Consider the following 20,627-nt stretch of genomic DNA (forward strand, 5'->3'; position numbering starts at 1 on the left):
TTTCGTAGAAGACTTAGTCGGGCATTTTCAACAGTGTTAAATACTTGAAATAACTACAAGTTACTAAATATCCAAAGCACAATTAGAGAAGTCTAGCATCACAGAATAGGTTCTGGATGACTAATGAAACCTGTATTGAGATGAACAATTTAAAGGTATTAGGCCTTCAGGACATGACACAAGTTTTCCCTACTTAGGTGACTTTGGGGGAATATCAGCACTGTTAGAGCTTTGCAGGTATGGTTGAACTGCAGCTGCTACTCCTGTAGGACAGATCACATGGAATCAAGAAAGTTTCAGTTATGCTGGTTGCCTCTGCTTAGCACTGACATTCCTAGCCACTAGCTTCTGGTCTACTTCACTATCCAGATTAGGTACATGCTTACTTCATCTTAACAGACAAACTTCACCTTGAACTCTCAAAGTCAGTCTAAGCTGAAGTACCATAAATGTATACCAGAGTTTGTTACTTAAGACCAGCAGAAGCAGGAGTTGTCTTAATTCAGAGGAATATTTTAAATATTTAATGCTGAAAAGATACAGGTTAGATGAAGACAGGAAATATCAAATTTTTGTGTGTTCATTTAGACAAACAATTTTAGCCTCAAGAACAGTGTAACATTTTCATTTGGCTTCCTCTGACATGCTGTCTCATTTTAAACTACCAACATGGTAACAGTTGAGATGCATCCCCTACAAGAGCAAAGTAAATTTAAAGTAATTTAGGACAAGAAACACCAATCTATTTCAGAATTAAACCATTTGGTACCAAAAAGCACAAAGAGTGTGAAGGATAGAATTGCTGGAACATCACTACAAACAATTTAAGCGAACTTTTATTGAAGCATTAAGTTGTGGTACAGATATTTTTAAATGATCAAAGTCTAACACCACAGAAATTATAAACACCATACTCCCCCCATCCTGATCACCCTAGATAGTTCAGTAACCCATTCAATAGCTTTCATTTTTATAGCTGAGGCTTATGCTTCTATTTGTAAAATGTGTATTTCGGTATTATTTGAAAAGGCATCTTCAGTCTACTTACAGGACCTCAAGCCAACAAATGTCAGGTCAGTTGGGACAATGTTTAAGGACAAAAAAACCCACTGAAATATTGGTCCTCAATATTAACACCAAAAAGCATTAGTGCCATTTACAGCATGTAATTGATAACATTGGTAAAGAACATCAACAATATGCTTAAAATAAAAAAATCAAAGTGTTCCAACCACTTGATTTCTAACCAAGCAGACTTTAGTTTAGAAGCACTGAAAAAGTGCTTCATTTATAAATACAGAAGGAACAAAAAACCATTGCGTCAAACCAGAAAGAGTCAAAACATTGCAAGGACAAGAGGGGGGAAAAATAATCTCAATTTCATAGATAACATGCTGGTCTCACAGCTGCTAAAATCTCAGTATTTGCAAACATAGCTGAAAGTGTGCCAGCTCTTTAAAGCCTGCATTTTAGTCAATACCCATTAAAGTGACTTTGAATTACACACTTATTCATGCTCTATGAATAGCATTCTACTTCACTTCCGTCCAGGTGTCCCAGACAGTTCTTGTTCTATGCCTTCACTTAATGCCCTCAAGTCACAGTAAGAAGAACCACCTCAGGAGGAAAAAACAGATGAAGTCACAACACTCAAATACAACATAAGTCACATGCACAACAATGTCACAGGACTGTCACAAGATAGAGGCATTAGCTTTGCTTGGAACAACAAAATGAAGTGACACTGGACCAGTTTAGAAGCACTCTTTACAGTTGAAAGTGGTAGGTCACAGGTTTTACTGAGAATAATCCAAACCAATCAACACACCCAGACTGGCAAATTCCACACCTTCACTAGGTCTATCTGCCAGTGCTCAAGAGCACCAGCTTCTTAGCCTGACATAATTGGTGATTAGGAAAGAAAATGTCTGGTGCCAATATGAACTTGCACTTTGCAAAGCTGTCACACAACTATGCCAAAGCACTTGCATCCTGACTCAGCTCTTCCCCTATCAAGCCTTGGACCTTCTTCAAATTCTGCCACTGTGTAGCAGTGTGACAGCTTGGGGATGTGTACAGATAAATGAGCATTAGGGTAAGATGAAATTTAACCTGCATTAGTACCAATACCCAAGTTTCTAAAGGTGAAAGACCAATGCATTAGCCCAGTGCTACAGTATAGCTGAGCAAATTCCTATAAGCCTTATTAGAGCATGAAAAGTCAGTCTGATTTAGAAATAAATCAACCACCACCTGTAGTAGCAAAACAATTTGTAACTGTTTTAAGAACCTTCTCCAAACATGAAAATGTTAATTAGGAATCAGTTTCATTAGAAATCATAAAAGTTTGTCAAAAACTGGTTTAGACTGAAATCACAACATAGATGAAAAAAAAAGAGCGACACTTTAAACAGAGAACTGTCCCCAGTGAGTAGGTTGAGGCTAAAGTCTAATGAGGACGAAAGCCTTGTCTGTGGGGAATTTTTGGTGATACCTGGAGAAAAACTATACTGTGTGTAATTCTACCTGAATCATTTTTACAAGTGTTGTAAAGTTTCATACAGTAAGATTTTTCTACATGCACTTCAATTTCACAGCAAGAGTGGCATAGAGTACCTAAACACAGAAGAGAGCATTCATGCAAGATATCTAACTCCTTGATATAATAATGCATACAATTCAAAATGGTTATACTATGATTACACCTAGGGCTTTCCACAACTACAAGGTGGTGGGAGTGGAAAGCATGGCCCCCTGAATCATTAACTAGAAAGCAACCACCACCTTCTATATGGGATTTCTTTTTGCGCTTTTTCTTCATTCTTAATCAACTGTGCTGTTGCTGGCGATTTTTTGTAAAACTGGTAAAAACAAAATTATAATCACTGAATTGGGCAATCTGGTGATCAAGACGTTTAAACCCTTCAATCTTCTGGGCAGAAGAAAACACTGTACGACATTTAGAGCTCTAGAAAACAAAAAAGGGAAAGTTACTGTTTTAAACTTAGGATTTAGAGATGGACTAGCACAGTAGGTATTGTGTGGTTCTTGTGATATTATTACCAACATGCTTCAAACCTCTGCCTGATAGTGCTGCAGGAAGTTTCAATACCAAGCAACAATTCTGCTCCCTATATATCATCCTGCTTTTCTATGAACAATTATGGGGGATGGAGCACCTGTCCTGCGAATACAGGCTGAGAGAATTGGGGTTGTTCAGCCTGGAGAAAAGAAGGCTCTGGGGAGACCTTATAGCAGCCTTCCAGTAGTTAAGGGGGGCCAACAAGAAAACCAGAGAAGGACTTTTTGCAAGGGCATGTAGTGATAGGAAAAAAGGTAATGGCTTTAAACTGAAGGAAGGTAGATTTAGGTCAGATGTAAGGAAGAAGTTCTTCACTGTGAGGGTGGTGAGGCACTGGAACAGGTTCCCCAGAGAGGTTGTGGCTGCCCCATCCCTGGCAGTGTTCAAGGCCAGGGTGGATGGGGCTTGGAGCAACCTGCTCTAGTGGAAGGTGTCCCTGCCCATGGTAGGGGGCTTGGAACTAGGTGATCTTTAAAGGTTCCTTCCAACCCAAACCATGCTGTGATTCTATGATTACCTGGCAGCATCACCATTAACAGCAGCGCTTCTACAACTGACAGCTGCAGCCAAATCCAGAAAAATGCCACAGCAAGAAGGTATGCCTATACAGAACTGCATAGGAAGTCATTAGAATACTGAGATTGGGCTGCCTTATCTTAGTATTTCTTAAGTTTTCTGAAGATCAGATTTAGTACATGCCAAAGCAATACTAGAGAATATTTTTGCTTTGCAAAGAAACTACCATCTAAATATAGAGGCAAACTGGAAACTACTAGCACTCGAGTAAAAAATCTCTAGCCTTGCTTTGTGTCTGTACACATTTCAGGACCTGACAAGCTAATGCAAGAAAACTCACCTGATTAACAAAGAGGGTTGTCACAAATTTTCCTGGCTTGAAAACCTCTACAACTTTTCTAATCAGGTCATCATAAGAGGTCTGACTTATGTTTGTTTCAAAACTAACATAAGAAAACTCTGGTTCTGGAGTGATGTGAATAGTCCAGTAAGTTCCCTGAAAAAAATTAAATATATTATTACTGCCAAATAGTTAAAATTTATTTTAACATTAATTATCAATAAGTGTAAAACTTACATCCGATTTCATCCCATTCATTGAATACCCACAAGGATTGAACATTGTAGCATCAATAACAGAACCTGGTATCAGGTCACGAATTCCACTCATCTGAAACAGAAGTTAAAATTACACCACTCAGTTTATCATGCATCCTTACACTTGTTTAGATTTAACTCAGAGGCAGAATGAACAGCAGTTTAGGGGACAGGACACCAGAATTTTCCCAGTAACAAGTCAGTCTGATAATCTGTACCACTGTAGATGAATTTACTTTGCATCCTGTCACTTTCCAAGTGACTGAGTGCCAAGTTGCAAGTTACCAGTTAAGTTGCCTCTTACAGAACCAAGCTGCATATCTCCAAGACAAGGGGAACAGCTTAGAATTCTAAAACATAATTGCTTCTGCAACTAAAACAGAAAATGAAGCTCCTGTTCAACCAGTATCCACAAAGTGAAGGCTGTTTACATTTACTCCAGAGTAAGAATATAATTCTTTATACTCTAGAATGAAGCATCCCCCAAACACTTTGATTTCCCACACAGTACTTCAGCTACAGCCAAATCTCAATAGCAAATACAGCACAAGAATCAAAGCCTAAGTGGAAAACCAGCTGAAGTCAATGTACTTGTCAGAGAAACTTGTTCCTGTCACAGGACTTTCCCATTTGGAAAAAGGAGAAAAGGAAGCAAAACCATCAAGCTATGCTTAGACCTTAAATCCACCCCTTCCAAACTATCCAAATGGCTCCATGATTTAATCTTAATTTTGATACCTATATTCCCTTGGCATTCATTATCTTCAGCCTAAGTCTTACTCCCTGTAATCTCCATCCTTCAGTGGAAGTCACTCAGCTGTGTTTTCACCCCCATTCCTCCATTTTTCAGAGGACAAGCTTCCAATCACCCAAAGCACTGCAAATTGCTCCTTTCAATAGATTAAAGCAGGGGCATTGAAAATGTGAAGTTATAGTCCCCAAACCATTCTAAAGTTAAATCCATTTTACCCCCAACACATTAACCTGACATTTTCTACCAGATCTTTCCTACCACAAAATAAACCTTGTATTAAATGGTAACTGAAGCATTTTGTTGCCCAATTTCCACCATTGCCAAACCCGCTTAGTTTTCAAGCAAACATACACGAGTGACATCATTTGCAGTAACACCATCTTTCATGTAGAACTGGTCCATAACTACTGGGTCAAGCTCACTCATCAGAATTTCCAGTGTCTGATCAGGCTGATTGGATATCCGACTCTCTGGGAAATCCAGGGTGTACAGGTACCTATATAAAGTACAAATCACATGTGTAATAAATATTAGCAGCACCAAGTTCTACTGTATACCCCAAAGATTTCCAAGTCTTCACATACATACCAGCAATCAGAATTCATACGCCCCATGCAATAAGCTGCTCCATCTAGACAAGACAAAAAGTCTCCAGTTAGTGTAGCACAGCTGCTCCTTTATGTAAAAGATAAGCTTAATTTCATATTTTAAGACAGTAGAAGTCTTTCACAGAACACCAAGAGGTTCACTGATACAGTCAGCATCTGTATCAAATAACCAGGCATTTAACTTCAGGAATGTAAGCCAATAATCAGAAAAAAGGGGCTCCCTCAGAAGGTGGTCTGGACACCCCAGTTCAGAGCCTACTAGCAGGGAATTCAGATTACAGCTTTAGCTATGCACAGACAGAAACCACAGTACTCTTAAGCATCTCTTTAATGAATTTACAATTAGCATTTATTTTCAAATAACTTGGATAAGTACTACAGCTTGCACGTTCCTTCAAAAAACTTTTCTGCCAGTAGTTAAAATTCAGGGTTATTCTTGTAGGATTTAGATTTTTATTAAATGTTTAGATTCAAGCTTTAGTGCAGTGACTTTCCTGAGAAAAGCTTGTGTTTTCCTGCAGTTTACCCTATATTACTGTCTTACCTTTCTAATGAGGTGGCTTTTAGGGTGAGAGCTGGATTCTGCAGACTACACTCCATTTGGAAGTCTGAAGATGACGTCAGTTAAGACAAGGTGCCAAGTGTCAAGCTTAGTATGATTTAAATTGATCTTGGCAAATTAGTGTCAGAAATTCAGAAAATAAGTACTTATAGCTTTTGATTTTCATGCAGCCGAAGTTCATGCTGGCTGCAGAATTGCAACAACTGCTGAATGGCCCTGCAGCCTGTATGTATTGTACCACTTGTCACATCTCGCTTCACATCAACACTTCACACATGCTGTGCAACTTCACTGAAGTTTCACAAACTTACTTGGGAAAATTTCGTTAAGAAACTCTACTTCTTCCTGGAAATTCCTATGTGGGTACTCCTGGTGGGAAGGCTTCATGAAATTCTTACGTGAATAAAAGAAGCTCTGAAAAAAATAAAGGTGCATCTTAGATATTGAACATATCCATCCACCTTGAATCTTAAAACCTAGAAAAATGCAAGCATTTATTATAAGCTTTCACAGGACATAATTTAGCTTAATTTGTAAGCTACAGGAGACAGCTTACTTCCAAATTTGATTTCCACAAGAAAACATCTGTGACTTCAGCACTGACAACATGGACACGGAAGTCTTTCACCCTTAAGTAACCTTAACTCAGCACAACAGCATTTGTAAGTTAACATCCTTTGAGGCAAATAGAAGGCTAAATCCTACATTAGAGCAAGCAATCTTATATTACAATCTTCCCATTATGGGAAGCATACATAAATGGCAGAGGAAGTTTCAGAATATTTAATAAAATCAGGGAGTTGGAAATAAAAGCTTTTTTGTAAAAAGCTTTTTGTACATTCTAAGGAAGATGCAGCATTTTTGGCACCTTACCTGAATTGAGTCAAACCCACTGTACTCCCTAGCAAGCTCCAACAGGGGAACCAGTGCTTGCAGTAAGAGGGTGGTACCACACGTCTTCAAAATGAAACGTCTCTTGGAGACAAACATGCTACTCTCACTGTAAAAAAAGATGTGTCAAAAATATATTAAGTGCTTTATATAAAACAAGCCAGGAGAGAATGGTTAGATCTTGGTTCTTATCCCAACCAAATGCATTACTGTAAGTGAACATTCAGCATATGGTGCGTAAACATGCTTGGCAAATGTATCAGACCAATAGATTTCAGCTAACATTTGAGAGCTGTTACAATTTCCCAGAACAAATACCTGCTGCAAGCGTGATAATACACAGCTACCACTCTACAGGAAAAGAGATACTACATGCATTACATATCCTCAATCTATTTGAGAAATACTAACATGCTGTGAAATGGGTACACAACATCGACATGCAATTTAATTTCTTAACCCAAACACAAAACAGGGTCAAACTTGAGATCGGACTTTCTCAGCTGAAATAAAGCCTATGAGTAAGTGAACTCAAAAAACAAAAGCCTTAACAGAATTTCATAAATTGTCTCGCTGCATGTTCTAAGAAAGCTGACTACTGGGAAGTGGTAAATCAGCACCTGTCCACAGGAACAGGAAGTCTCATAATGAGAGTAGAGGCACAGCTATATGATATGCCTTATACATAAGATAAAGTTTATGTATAGTTAATTTCTGTAAGTCAGATACTTAACTACAGTCCCACTGAACTGGATATAAGCATTGATACTACATCCAGAACACGAACATGTATAACAAATATCTTCTCACCAAGTAACTGAACAACTGGAATAAAAGTCTAGCTTAAATAACTAACTCAGTTTGGAATGCTGTTTAAGAATTCAAAGTCAACATTATGTCTCATCCAGGATACAGTTGTAACTAGTTACATTCTTTTCAGAATTTTGTTTTAAATATATGAAGCTTGCAGAAACAAGACTTCAGCACAGTTTGACTAGCTTGCTTTTAGCCCAGCCTTGCCCTCAAGGCAGTCTTTCAGAGTATAAAAGCTTCAGTTTTTGTAATCTGAAGTAAAACAGAGAACATTGATGTGTCTGTAAAGTTCATGTAGAAAAAGCATGAAAGTATTTTGCAAGATGAAAAACACATGGCAGAAGTAGTGTCCTTACAACTAACTGCTGCACAAGACAAAAATTCCAAGATTTCAGGAAAGCTACATTTTTACAGATGCCCTTAGCTCGGCTGCAAGAGTTGCTCCCTTGATTGCATTATCTGGAGTTAAAGCCAATCTATTGGCACAGTTTTTGCTGATCTAAAAGTGGCACCTACATGCACTATTCTGCTGAAGTCATCCTAAACCTCTTAATTAGGGAGACTTATTTACCCCCAGACAAAATTCAGTGATCAGGTGCAGAAACACCAAAGCTCTGTCCTTAATCCTTTTAGTTAAAGAAAAAAGACAAACAGTGACAACTACGAAGACATTTCCACCACGGAACAGAAGCATGACAGTACTATTAACAGACACGTGCAAGCTGTAGTCATGAACAGCAGGATCTTAACCCAAGACTGGATTCTCAGCCAAGTGGATCCCATATGACAGCTTTAACTTTTCTACCTCTTCGAGACTAAAAGAGTAAGCTTACCTGAGTACATAAGCTTCCTGCTTGTCAGTTTTTGTCACACTTATGATCAAACAATGCACATTCTCCAGAAGTTTGTCCCACTCAATCCTGTGAAGAAATTATAAGAGCACAAACAACAGGTTAAACTGAAGCTTTCTGGAACCCTGGGTAAAAAGTATAGCCCAAACAAGACTATAGCTCTTGTCTTGAGTTGCTGGATCTGACAGCAAGAAAGGCAAAGACTTTTTATATAGGAACTGTCTATCACAATAGAGTAATATCTAATTCTTAGCTCCCAATGGCTAAGTACTCCTCAAGATCTGTTAGTGTAATCTGCTGCACAAGGATAATCGTCAAACAGCAACACCAAGCTTCTCACTAGGCAAGTCAGGATAACCCCAAGTCCTGCATATGCATCCCACACGTAGTAAGATAAAATTCATTGTTATAACTGAAGGTATACTTTAGGTTGAATCTTCATGTACTTCAATCACAGGAGTCATTGGCAACTACTAGAGTAATAAACCAGCAAGTTACATTAACATGTTTTGTTTGTCCAGCTTAGAGTCAAATTCATAATTTTATTGAAAACCAGCCCTAAAAACTAAATACATCTCAATGACCTGAATTCCTCTTTGATCAATCAGGATCACAGAATTCCTTCTACCTCTAGAAGATATAGAGGACTTATAGCAAATCATCTGGAATATTACACTATCAAGAAAATAAACTGAAGTATTTTCATATAGTGCAAGTTGAAGCTACAGTGCTAGATTTCAGTATAGTGGTAGAAGTTTAATATTTCAATTCTTTACTATCATTACTCATTCTACAAGGAATTTTATTAAGAAACTGAAAAAGCAAAGGGCTCAAATTAAGCCCAAAGACTTCCAGCTACTCATGAGAAGTAACAGACTTGCAAAACACTTTGGTTGTCCCTTCAGTCTTGCATGTACACCAGATTAGTAGAATCCAATATAGTCAAGTTTGCTATAAAGCAGACAAAACCAGATACAGCTTCCTGAAGTAGAGCTGGAACAACTACAGGACACTACACAGCTCGGAGCACAAAAGAATTGCAATTTTTTCATCACCAAGGAAGCTGTTAGACTGGCTCAGATGCTCATGTAACTGTCAGCCTAATCCCTCCTCAGGAGTCAGAGCTCTCTCCCTTTACTAACACTGCAAAAGCTCTGTAGCTGTACTTCAGGACCGAGCACGTGCTGTTAATTCTACCAGCAGGGTTCCTCCAGCAGCCACAAATCTTTCCCCTTAGAAAACTGGTCAGTTTGCAAAGTTGAAGCTTTAGATTCTGCTGTACATGTAACTAAAATATCCAGATGTTCTTTGCTTCTCTAAACACCCCAGCAAATTAATGCCTTAACTTCTCTCTCACTTCAAAACACCTCCTGAAACGGAATTCTGTACCTTTAGTACTAATACTTGAGGATTTTCCCTTTTAAAGTGTATATTACACTAAACCAGTATATTTATACAGGAGTCAACCAGAACATAGACTCACACTATAGCCTCCTTTTAGGTGAGACTGAAGCTATTAAAAATGAGTTTAAGAGAATCCTATGCATCTTAAAATTCCTCATAATTAAGTGCACTTCTGAACAAGTTTATGAACTCAGTGATATAACTGGACGCTTAAAATCAAAGTGAGGTTTTCCCTACCACCCCAGTCAGTGAGCCTTGATGAAATACTCTCCTGCAACTATAGACATGACAGCACAGACCACCCAAATCTGCATGTCAAATTAAAAAAACAAACAGCTTGTGTGTAATGCTCAAAATCCCACACATTTATTCAGCTCTACACTTGTATCATTGACTAGGTTTAGCTCTGTTCTGGATACTCAGGATTATATAAAAATGCAAGTGCCTGCTCATCTTTGAAAAACTTGGTAAATGCAAAGAGTGAAATAGTTTATATTATACCTGTTTTTAAATGCTCCTAGACAATCATGCTATTTTGCTGAGGACTGAAGCATTTATTTTTTTCTGGAAGCTACAGCACATCTGCATAGATTTGCCAGCCTTAGTATCTTCCCTCTAACATCCTGTTACACTCTTCCTGTAAACTGAACTAGGTAATGTGTTAATTTGTTCAAATCGTTCCAGCACCACTACTGATGATATTTTATCTGCCATTAAAGAAACACCCAGCATGTGACATAGCATTTATGAAAGCTGAGGCAGAGTTCTGTTACACCACCTGATGTTGAGCTGTAGTAACTCCATTTGTACATTACTAAAAATCTGATTTTGTACTTGTCTAAGTATTAATGGGTATGTAACTTTAGGCTTTGCAAGAGCACACTTCTGAGCCTTCACAAGCTTCTTACCTGGTCAGACAGTTAATGTAGACAAGCGAGAATTTTCTTTAAGTATCACTGTAGTGCAGTTCTGCACACACATTTCAGGAAAATGGCTCATTTAAGTTTCAGTCAGGTATCAGCAGAGGAAGGTGTAACAATTTTGGTGTTCAAGTAGTCCAACAATGAAGAATCAGTAGAGCATACTACCAACAATACAATACTGCATGTTAAGTCCAAAGCCTACCATGCAAAGAAAGTCCCTAGTTAAACTTGTTAGTACTATAGTTGGTATTTAGGTACTACAGCTGAAATCTGCAGTTGTGCAAGATCTTTCCATGTTAAAACACTGCTCAATTCTTCACTGTTCCACTGCAGAAACCATAGCTAAGCATATCATAAATGTTCATGCATTCAGCCTTGAAGAGTAAGTTCATCAATTGATCTGATTAAAGTAGCATTAAGGAAAAAAGCCTACAAGTTGAGAAACATACAAGATGTTGGGCTTGATCCAGAAGCATACATAAAATAGACTAACAAAGGGCTGCAGCACCCATGATGAGACTTGGCCACATTAAGGAGAAGTTTTGCAGATATACTTGCCTGTACCTATATGCATTTTAAAGTTAAGCTAGAAAAGTACAGAAAGGCCACTAACATGCTGGATTTGAACTCAATATAATCTATTTAAACAAGATGACCTTAGTGTTTGACATTTTCCATTGTTTGAAGCAGAGCTAAGGAAGAACATCTGGGACTACTTTGTACCAAGTAGACCGAGTGTACTAGAAGTCTAACTCTTGCATTTCTTCCTTTTCTTTAATCTCTAATTATTTGTTACTAGAGACAAGCAATGTCTACCCCCACTTAACATAGAAACAAAAAGTCCACCTCAAAAATAGTATCCAATGGTTATCAGTACATGTATTGCAGCTAATCCCATTTTATTTTGTCAAGTAGAAAACCTCAAAGTTAGTAGCTGCGATATACTTGAGAACATTACTTCTTACTTCATAACTTAAGTGAAGTTTTAACTGGGAAACAAAGCCTCCTACTACAAAAGGGGAATCTAAAGAGACTAATTCTCAATAAAATGCTATCACATATATCTGCTCTTCAAAATTCCCCTTTCAGTGGGAAGTATGTGGATTGCATTACTATTTCCTAAATTATTTCCCATAGCCAGACACCAGGACAATCCTAAACACTTTGGAAACTGCTTTCCTACACTCGAGCCAAGCATACTAGAATATGATGCATGGGAATCATTGGTAGCTAAGTTCTGCAGCAGACCTGCAGCCATTGGAACTCCAAACTGAAAATGCATTTGGGACCAACTCCTCACTGTTATGTAGGCTTATTACCCACTTCATTCCAAAGCTGTAAGATCCTGTTTCTGAAATTTCAAATAACTGCCACCTACTGAAAGTCAAAATAGTTTCTCCAATGGGCAAGCACCATGCATCTTAAATGGCTGCACATGCTCAGAGAATACCAAATGAAAATGGAATACATCTACTCAAGTGTGAAAAACTGTCCATGCTTGAATGGTAGAAAGCTACTTGTTCTATACTTGACTAGCAGAACATGCCAAAAGAAAAAAGTTTAGCAATCTACTCCTACACCTGTGTTGCAATGTTTAGTGCCTTATCAGCACAGACTTGTTACCAGAGTGCAAATAACTTCCATTCAAACTGCCACCCAGGTATGTCAGTACAGAAAACCTATCAGAACTGAGAAGTATTCTTCTTTATTTTTAGGAAGTATGCTTAAAAGTGTGTAATGAAATGAATAGTCAACAGTCCCTCCCAACCAAGTTCCATCATGTTTGTTATTTCATGTTTCTGAGAAATAAAGAATAAGCTACGAATCAAGTTTTCCTTGCCAGATAAGGCCATAGTTTTGAATGCAAGTTATCAGCCTATTCTGAGCCTTTACCTTCAGGGGTAAAACAGGTTCTTAAAACAGGAGTCAAGTATATCAGGCAGTAGCACCATACTGCTATTTCAGGCCAACTGAGAAGGGGATAACAGCAATTTGAAGAGAAAGAACTACATCAAGAACTTGTTCCTATCAGCAATTAACAGCCTCCACAGGCATACCATCCCACCAACCCAGTAACACTACCTTGCTAGTACAGCCCAGACAATACTGGGAAGAAAAGTTGTTTTGCAGTAGGGCAGGAATTCTTAGGAAAGAAATGCTACAAAACTCCTAAAGACAGCTTAAGCTCTATACATACTCTTGCATAGCTTTTAACAACTGACAACTCCGTAGCAATCAAAGTAACAAGCATTTTAATCTTGTACTTTACTGTAAGACCTTGTTTTAAAATCAAGCATTCAACTGCAGAGCAACCTTTTATTCCCTCACCTGTTACCTACTAAGTATTTCTAGGAGCCAATAGATACATCAGTTACCTCATTATCTGGCTACAGTTAAGTAGGCACATTCCTACCAATACCATGATCCAGAACAGTCAAACTTAAAGCCTTGTCTAAAGTGCCTGTGCAGAGGAGATGTAGCCCAGGCACATGGAAGCTGGCTAAGTGTCAGTCTCAGCAGAGTTGCAACATTAGTTTCAAGCATCCTGAAACAGGCAAATACAGTACAGACCAACTACACAAAAATCATAAGCTTTTTAAAGCACCTCCTAGCAGCTGGTGTATTTCTCTGCAGACAGCTGCATGTGAATTATTTCCTATTAGAACTATAACTTAGTTTATAAATTGCTGTTTAACACAGAACTACGTTCATACCCTGAGTTTTGACACAAGGCACTGGCAACTCGATAATTTTACTTCAGCAGTATCTGTGGAGTGCACAAAACCCACACACCCTCTATACGCTCTGAACATAGATATACAGAAAGACTGTCTGCATCTCCCTTATCTTAAACTTAAGAAACTCTCTAGGGACATGCACTTAATCTTGAATTAAAGACAGGCACCTGAATGGAAAAACTGCATCCACATCAAAAGCTATTCCAAGCAGTACTCCTCACAAAATACTTCGTACCTAGAAGGCGCTGAGCCAACTACTGAAGAGAATCATTCCCAAATGACATCAAGATATTTCAGCAATGGCATAAAGATGGCCACAGACAGTCCTTTAAAGGCTGCATATTTCACCTGTTGCAGGCCTTTTATCATTATTGCAGTTACAGCAGTATACATGGAATAGTGACTCCATCCCTTACACCCAAAGATATTCAATGGGTGTTCCCAAGTCTGTCATATCAAAGGACAAGACATACCTGACATCCAAGATGTTTAAGGAAGCATGAGCCCCAACAGGCACATCAGGGCTTCAACAAGACTTAAAGGCAACATTCAGGGCAAGTTTGAGTGTAACCTTCTCCAGAAGGAACATGCTGTAAGGCAGCCAGTATCTACCATAAGCCTCAAATCTTCTTGTTCTCCTGGCTGAGTAAACAGCCATTAGGAAAGGCCTTTTAAGAATATACCAGTAGCTACATAATTTAATAGGATGTTCTGTGGAGTCTCACTAAGTGACCAGATCTTTGACAGAAAGTGACTAACCAAATTATTTAGTAGTTTCAGTGGTAAGGTAGGAAAAAATCAAAAAGCCTTCAACATCAGTCTTAACTTCCCACAAGCAGTACCACAATCAGTAGCAGTAGTAGAGTGTAAAAGGGTTTGTTTCCTTTGTGTGAAACCATTCTTTAATTATGATTGAGAGTTACAAGCAAACATATTTTACCTGTAATCTTGAACTTGTGTACTAAAATCTAGTTTATGAGTATTTTGATGAGGGGAAGACTGAATTATTACATGAAGTTCTCTAGATTACCTTTCATTTCCATGCAAAAAAGCTCAGTGAGTACACAGTGACAGAAGTCCTGGCACAATCCTGCCTACCCCTGCCTTCTTTGCAGTCTCCACACAGCGTAGGTCTACGCTGTTCCAAAGCACTGCAGGATTAAGAGTAGAAGAGGGCTCATGGTCCAGCCTCCTTGTACCTTCACTCTTTGAGAAAACAGGCAGATAACCCTGCTGTGGTCCTAAGGACTGGGGGAAGGGGTAGACGTGCAGCAGCACGGCAGCAGTGAGTGGACTCAGGCTACAGGGTGCAGTACCAAGCAAGTATTTACAGGACTCATATTGGATGCTTGACTGTATTGGTGCTTAGAAGCGTTCACGTAGCACAGGGTGAGAATCTCCTCATATCAGTGTCACTCCATATTGCTCATTACCACGCTGTTTTTCCTCCAGTTTCTTGTGTGTCCACATACTACAGACAAATAGGAAGCACATTAAAGGTCCATAAACAAGCTTAATTTCAAAGTATTCTTCAGGGTTGAATGCTTGAGATATGGACTCTTAATACTTGCATCATTAACCTATGGTTTCACACTTCCATACATTCAAGATCATGATAAGCCTTGAGATGGGAAATGCATTAGTTGCACATCATCTGAACGAATAAACAGCTTGTTTTACTGCAGGGATAGTGAATGCACTAATCAGTCACCACAGAATTCCAGGGCTCACAGCATGTTTTCAGCAAACCCTCCTCTTTTAATACATAGTTTAAGGCTATTTTTAAAAAGCATGCTTCACAAACCATAGTGAGAACAAGCACTAAAGTTAAAGCAAATTATTTCAAGACCACAAAAATGTTAACTTCATTCCACTTTTGAATATGAGTAGGATAGGCATCTTCAGATGCTTGCCACCATTTCCACCACAAGACCTTTTCGCAGAACTGATTAGCAAATGAACAACACCCACCCACCCACTCCGTCCCCCCCCCAAATCTTAACAGCAAAGTAAAGCCCATGTTCAACACTTGTAAGTTTTTAGCTGGGACCTCTACTGGATGTATTAAAACAATAAGTATAGATCTTTCCTGAAATTCTTTACACCTATCCAAACTCTTCTCTAGAAAGCAGGCTTGCACACAGGAGGAAAAAAGTGACAAAATTCTTAATTGCATAGTTCAACTTTTTTCCTTTTTTCAGTGGTGATACCCATCAAAGACTTTAAAATACCTAATCCCTAGCAAGCACACACAACGTGGAAATTTTTAGCTTTGAACACCAGCTTAGTCATTCAGTAGATGAATGGCTTGCATTTCACTACTAAGCAGGTATTACAATACAAAAGGCAAGCTCAACTGGTTTGCAACTTGATTCTAATTTCATTATTGTTCTACAGTTTCAGCTTTGATTTCAAGTTCTGTTCAATAAACTAGTTTATTCAATTGCCTTTACAGAATTAGCATAGTGGGGTATATTAGATGCAAATTAAAAAATTCCAAATACATCAACTGTAATAAATAATTTAATTCTGACAATTTTCTAAAAGAATGGTTGTAGAACATCATTTCACACTAACAACACAGTATCACTGATAATTACTCCTGGATACAGGTTAACAGAGGTTAACAGCAATTTTCAGAGATGTCACACCTTTCTACCAAAAAAGTACACAGCTTCAATTAACATCCTGTATTAAGAACCAATTAACACAGAGGCCTTCAAAGCTTGCTCACAGCTCTGAAACTGTGTTAAAGACCACATGTTCAACAGTTAACAGTTTGTATCTACTCTATTAAAACTTTACAGCCATATCTAAACCATACAAAGGAACTGTCACAGTACCTGCCTCGCAATTACATTAAATGCTTTTGAGCAGTTTTAAAAATTAAGCTTGCAGTTTTGTAAACATGAGCCTGAGCTGACAAACAGAACAGCAGAGAGCATGACTGTGCCAATGAGGAAAGCATTTGCAGAATGCCATCTCTAAACCAGATCTGTATATTCCAACACCAGCATATTAAGGCAAAGTCAAATGAGTACTTCTGGAATTTTTCACATTGAAGTCAAACACAACAGGAAACCTTAAGTGCCTACATAACTCAGATCATCTGCATGTATTTCAGCTAGGATTTGCAATAGTCTTCCAGGATTGCCTGGACATTAACTACACAAGTTGTTACCTTGTGGTATCTGCTACACCGCTAAACCTCAAAGAACTGTATAACCACATCTGATGATTTCCATGTTAAGCACATTACTCAAAAAGGTCTAAATAGCTTCACAAGTCAGAAAGTTACATGAGCAAGCTACCCCATTACACCAACGGGCCAGAGCTGTGCTTCTGGCACAGCAGAAATGAAGCTTCCACTACCCATGAGCTAGTGGTGTATATATATACACAGGCACACACAAAACAGGCTGTTCACTATTTCAGGAAAGGTAGTTATCTGCCCATTGGCAATTCGGATCTTTGGATAGCTAACTCTACCAACATATACACGCAGGAAATTTTCTGAGAAATACCAAAACAAAGGAAAAGACAACTAGCATATGCTAAGTATGCCTTTGAATGGAGACTCTACTGTCACTAACATATTCCACGCATTCAATACATCATGACAAGCTCTCCTCCAGGCTCCCTGACCAAAGACCACTGGGTAGCAGTGATATACACAAGCAGATCTGGATACACTGAAAACACCAGATCCTCCAGCTACCATCCGAACCTGGAAAGTTGAACTGTTTACCATACTGATAGCAAACTACTGACATAAGTAAAGCATACAGGGCAAATCTGAAGGTTAAAGACAAGCCTGCTTTTTTCAATTATGTCAGCTGATTACATCTACATACCAACCCTGTCATGTCCCTGCAAACCGGTACACAGTTTTAGGACCATACGCGGATTTTGCTTTGTACTTCAAGCTCACAGCTACCATTTTCTGACCCTTCCAGGACACCTGTGCCAGAACATGATCTTCTGCAGATCTACAGCTGGACCCCTTATGGTTGCAAGTCCTTCCAGCCGGCCCCCCCTATAGAATACTGTACTGGGGATCTACAGTAAAGACACCTCTGCCCCGTACAGTTTCAAAGACGACCTGACAGCAGGCAGGTGGCCGTCAGCCCCTGCACTCCCAAAGGCCGAGCAGGCACATACATACCTCAGCCGCGGGCGGAAAGAGCTGCACACACACACCACCACCACCCCCCCCCCGGGCTCCCCGAGAGGGCCGAGTCCGAAACACGTGTAGGCGAGAAGCTGTGCGGGCCTCGGGCCTTTCTTCCTCCCTCCCTGGGTGGCAGTGAAAGAAGCGCCAGCACATTCTTCACATGCCCATTGGGTGACAGGCGCGGGCCCACCCCTTCGCGGCGCCCAGCTCTCATTGGCCTCAACTTGTCAATGGGGGAGAGGAAAAAAAAAAAGAAGAAGAAAAAAAAGAGGCAGCGCGATCCGGGAGCGGAGCCAAGGGACTCACGTGTAAATCGTGGCTCCAGCCACACTTCGGGGCGGGGGGGAGGGGGGCATTCATCCCCCCCCACCGCCCGCCTCACGCCGGTGCCCACCACGCCGCGGGGAGACACGGGGAGGGTTCCCGCGTACCGCCCGCTCTGTGAACCCACCCGGCGCCGGAGATCGCCATGTGGGGGAACCATCCCTCCTCGTCGCGACAGCAAGACCGATCTCCTCTTTTCCCTTCCCAGCTTCCCCGAGCGGGGAACGAGATTCCTACCACCCCCCCCCCCCTCATCTTTCCGCGCTACGGTCCCAACGGGCAAGGGATTTTTCCGAGCCTTCCCACCCCGAAGCCTCGCCGTAAAAAGACTCCCACGGCCGGCTCTCCCTCCGAGGGGGGCCGGCCGCTAAGCAGGCGGCTTGCCGGGAGCCGCCGCACAGCGTGTGCGCGGGGGCTTAACCGCAGAGGGGTGGGCGCCGCTGCCGTGCCCCCCCGGCCGCCAGCAGCACTGCGACACTCCGCCATCCAGCCTCCCCGGCCAACTCCCCACGCCCGGCTTCTTCCTCTCCCCGCCGCCGCCGCCGCCACATGTTGCCAGCAGGGACCGCACGGGGCTGCACGAGGTGGCGGCAAGGGAACGGGGCTTCCGCGCCGTCCCCGGGGACCTGCCACCCCCCCCCCCCCCCACCGCCGCCAGGACGAGGGGAAGCTCCCTGAGGGGAACGGGGGGGGGGGGGTGTCTCCGGAGGGCAGCGGAAGGTCACCCCCTGCCCTCCCGCGGCTGCCGCGTTGCGCCGGCAAACGGGGGAAGAAGAGGCCGGGGCTTGTCACTGAGGGAAAAGGGGGGGGAAAGGAAGGAGGCCGACAGCTCGCGCAGGGGCCGAGCCCGCCGCCGCCGCGCGCGCGCGCGGCCGTTGCCACCAACGGCTCTCCCGGAACCCAGCCTCCCCTCAGCGCTGCCGCCAGCCCGCGCACGGCCACCCCCCCCCCCCCCCTCCTCTCACACACACACCGCCGCCGCCGCCACACCCGGGCCCGGCGTGCGGCCGGCCATTCGCCGGCCCCTCCCGCCCTCCCGGCCGTTGAGGGCAGCGCTCCCAACCGCCTCCTCCTTCCCACCCCCCTCCCCAACCGTTAACGGACCTGGGTATGGTGCGAAGATCGCCGGACCCCTTGCTCTGGTGCGGCTCCTGCTGCGCGGGCTGCTGCCGGGCGAACCACACCTCCAACAGCTTCTCGGTCCCTTCGAAGAAGTGTGCACCGTTCTCCTTCATGGTGAGACAACTCGGCAACCAACAACCACAGAAATTTAACGACAACCAAACTACCGCCCTCCGGCCGCTACCGTTTGCTGCTGCACGGGCCGCGCTGCTGCCGCCGCCGGGGTCCCAGTCCGTCCCGGGCGGGTTTCACCTTCTAGGGGATTTGTTTAATATTAATTTAAAAAAAAAAAAAAGAAGAAGAAGAGAGGAATTTTTTTTTTTAAACCAGCGAAAACCACCCGGAGTGCGCGGCGGCGGATGCGGCGTGAGCGTGTGTGTGAGAGGGTTACAGTCCGAGCGGGGGTGCGGGCGGGCAGGCGATGCGGTTCGGTTCGGTTCCTTGTAGTCCGTGTGTTCCCCTGTTACAGAGAAGAGCGTTGAGCGAGCGCTAGCTAATGTCGCCGGCCATACTGTGTAAGCGAGGGGCTAGTGCGCACGCAGCCCCTTTTATAGCTCCCAGGTAACGGCAGCACGCATGCGCCTGCCATTGGGCTGCCGCCGCTCGGGCCCGCCCTTCCCCGCTTCCCATAGGAGGGCGCTCACGTCCGTCGAGGTATATGCCGGTTCCTCTGGTCCCACCCACTGCAGCCCGCCCGCCGGGAGCGGGAGAGGGGAGCGCGGGCGGCGGCGGGCCGGGGCCGGGGCCGGGGCCGGGGCCGGGGCCGGGGCCGGGGCCGCGGTGTGGCGGCCGTGCCCGGGTCGCACCGCGCCGCCCTCGGGGGTGAGAGGGAAGCGCGGCCTGTGGTCGTCAGTGCGCGATCCCGGGGGTGGGGGGGGGAAGCAGGGCTGAACATGGCCGAGGGACGACAGGGGGGCGAACCCCGAAACAAGTAGGCGGGTAGCAGGGAGTAAGGCCGAGAATAAAGCCTCTAACCGGGCCGGAGCTGCAGTAGTTCCTCTGCACCTAACGCCTCTTGCCCGCTGCGCTTTCTCTACCGTCTGTTAGTAGCTGGTGAAACGTCATTCTCGCTCCTCTCTTCCCCTCAAGGAGCTGTGCGTGTGTGACCGAGGAGTAAGAAGTTATTTATACGTGTGTGTGTGTGTGTGTGTGGCAGAAGGAGCGAGTGACTGGGGAGGGAATGTGCAGCCGTATGTGCCACACAGGAGAGAAAGTGTCTGCCGGGAGGAGGGGGTGTATGGGCACGTGTAAATATTTGACTACCTGCA

General features: G+C 42.5%; 1 protein-coding gene across 1 annotated transcript; it reads right to left on the reverse strand.

Annotated features, from left to right (window-relative positions):
• Nucleotides 1–818: 818 nt before the first annotated feature.
• AMD1 (adenosylmethionine decarboxylase 1) lies at nucleotides 819–19,888 on the reverse strand. The gene is made up of 9 exons (XM_075046802.1): nucleotides 19,342–19,888; nucleotides 8,657–8,743; nucleotides 6,993–7,119; nucleotides 6,431–6,533; nucleotides 5,538–5,580; nucleotides 5,301–5,445; nucleotides 4,176–4,268; nucleotides 3,939–4,094; nucleotides 819–2,968 (listed from the first exon to the last, which is right to left on the reverse strand). Exons 1-9 carry the CDS (start codon nucleotides 19,470–19,472, stop codon nucleotides 2,828–2,830), a joined length of 1,026 nt encoding a protein of 341 aa, XP_074902903.1. The 5' UTR covers nucleotides 19,473–19,888; the 3' UTR covers nucleotides 819–2,827.
• Between the last annotated feature and the right edge of the window lie 739 nt (nucleotides 19,889–20,627).

The sequence above is a fragment of the Buteo buteo genome, chromosome 15 (genome assembly GCF_964188355.1).
Source record: "Buteo buteo chromosome 15, bButBut1.hap1.1, whole genome shotgun sequence".
In the NCBI taxonomy this organism is placed as follows: domain Eukaryota; kingdom Metazoa; phylum Chordata; class Aves; order Accipitriformes; family Accipitridae; genus Buteo; species Buteo buteo.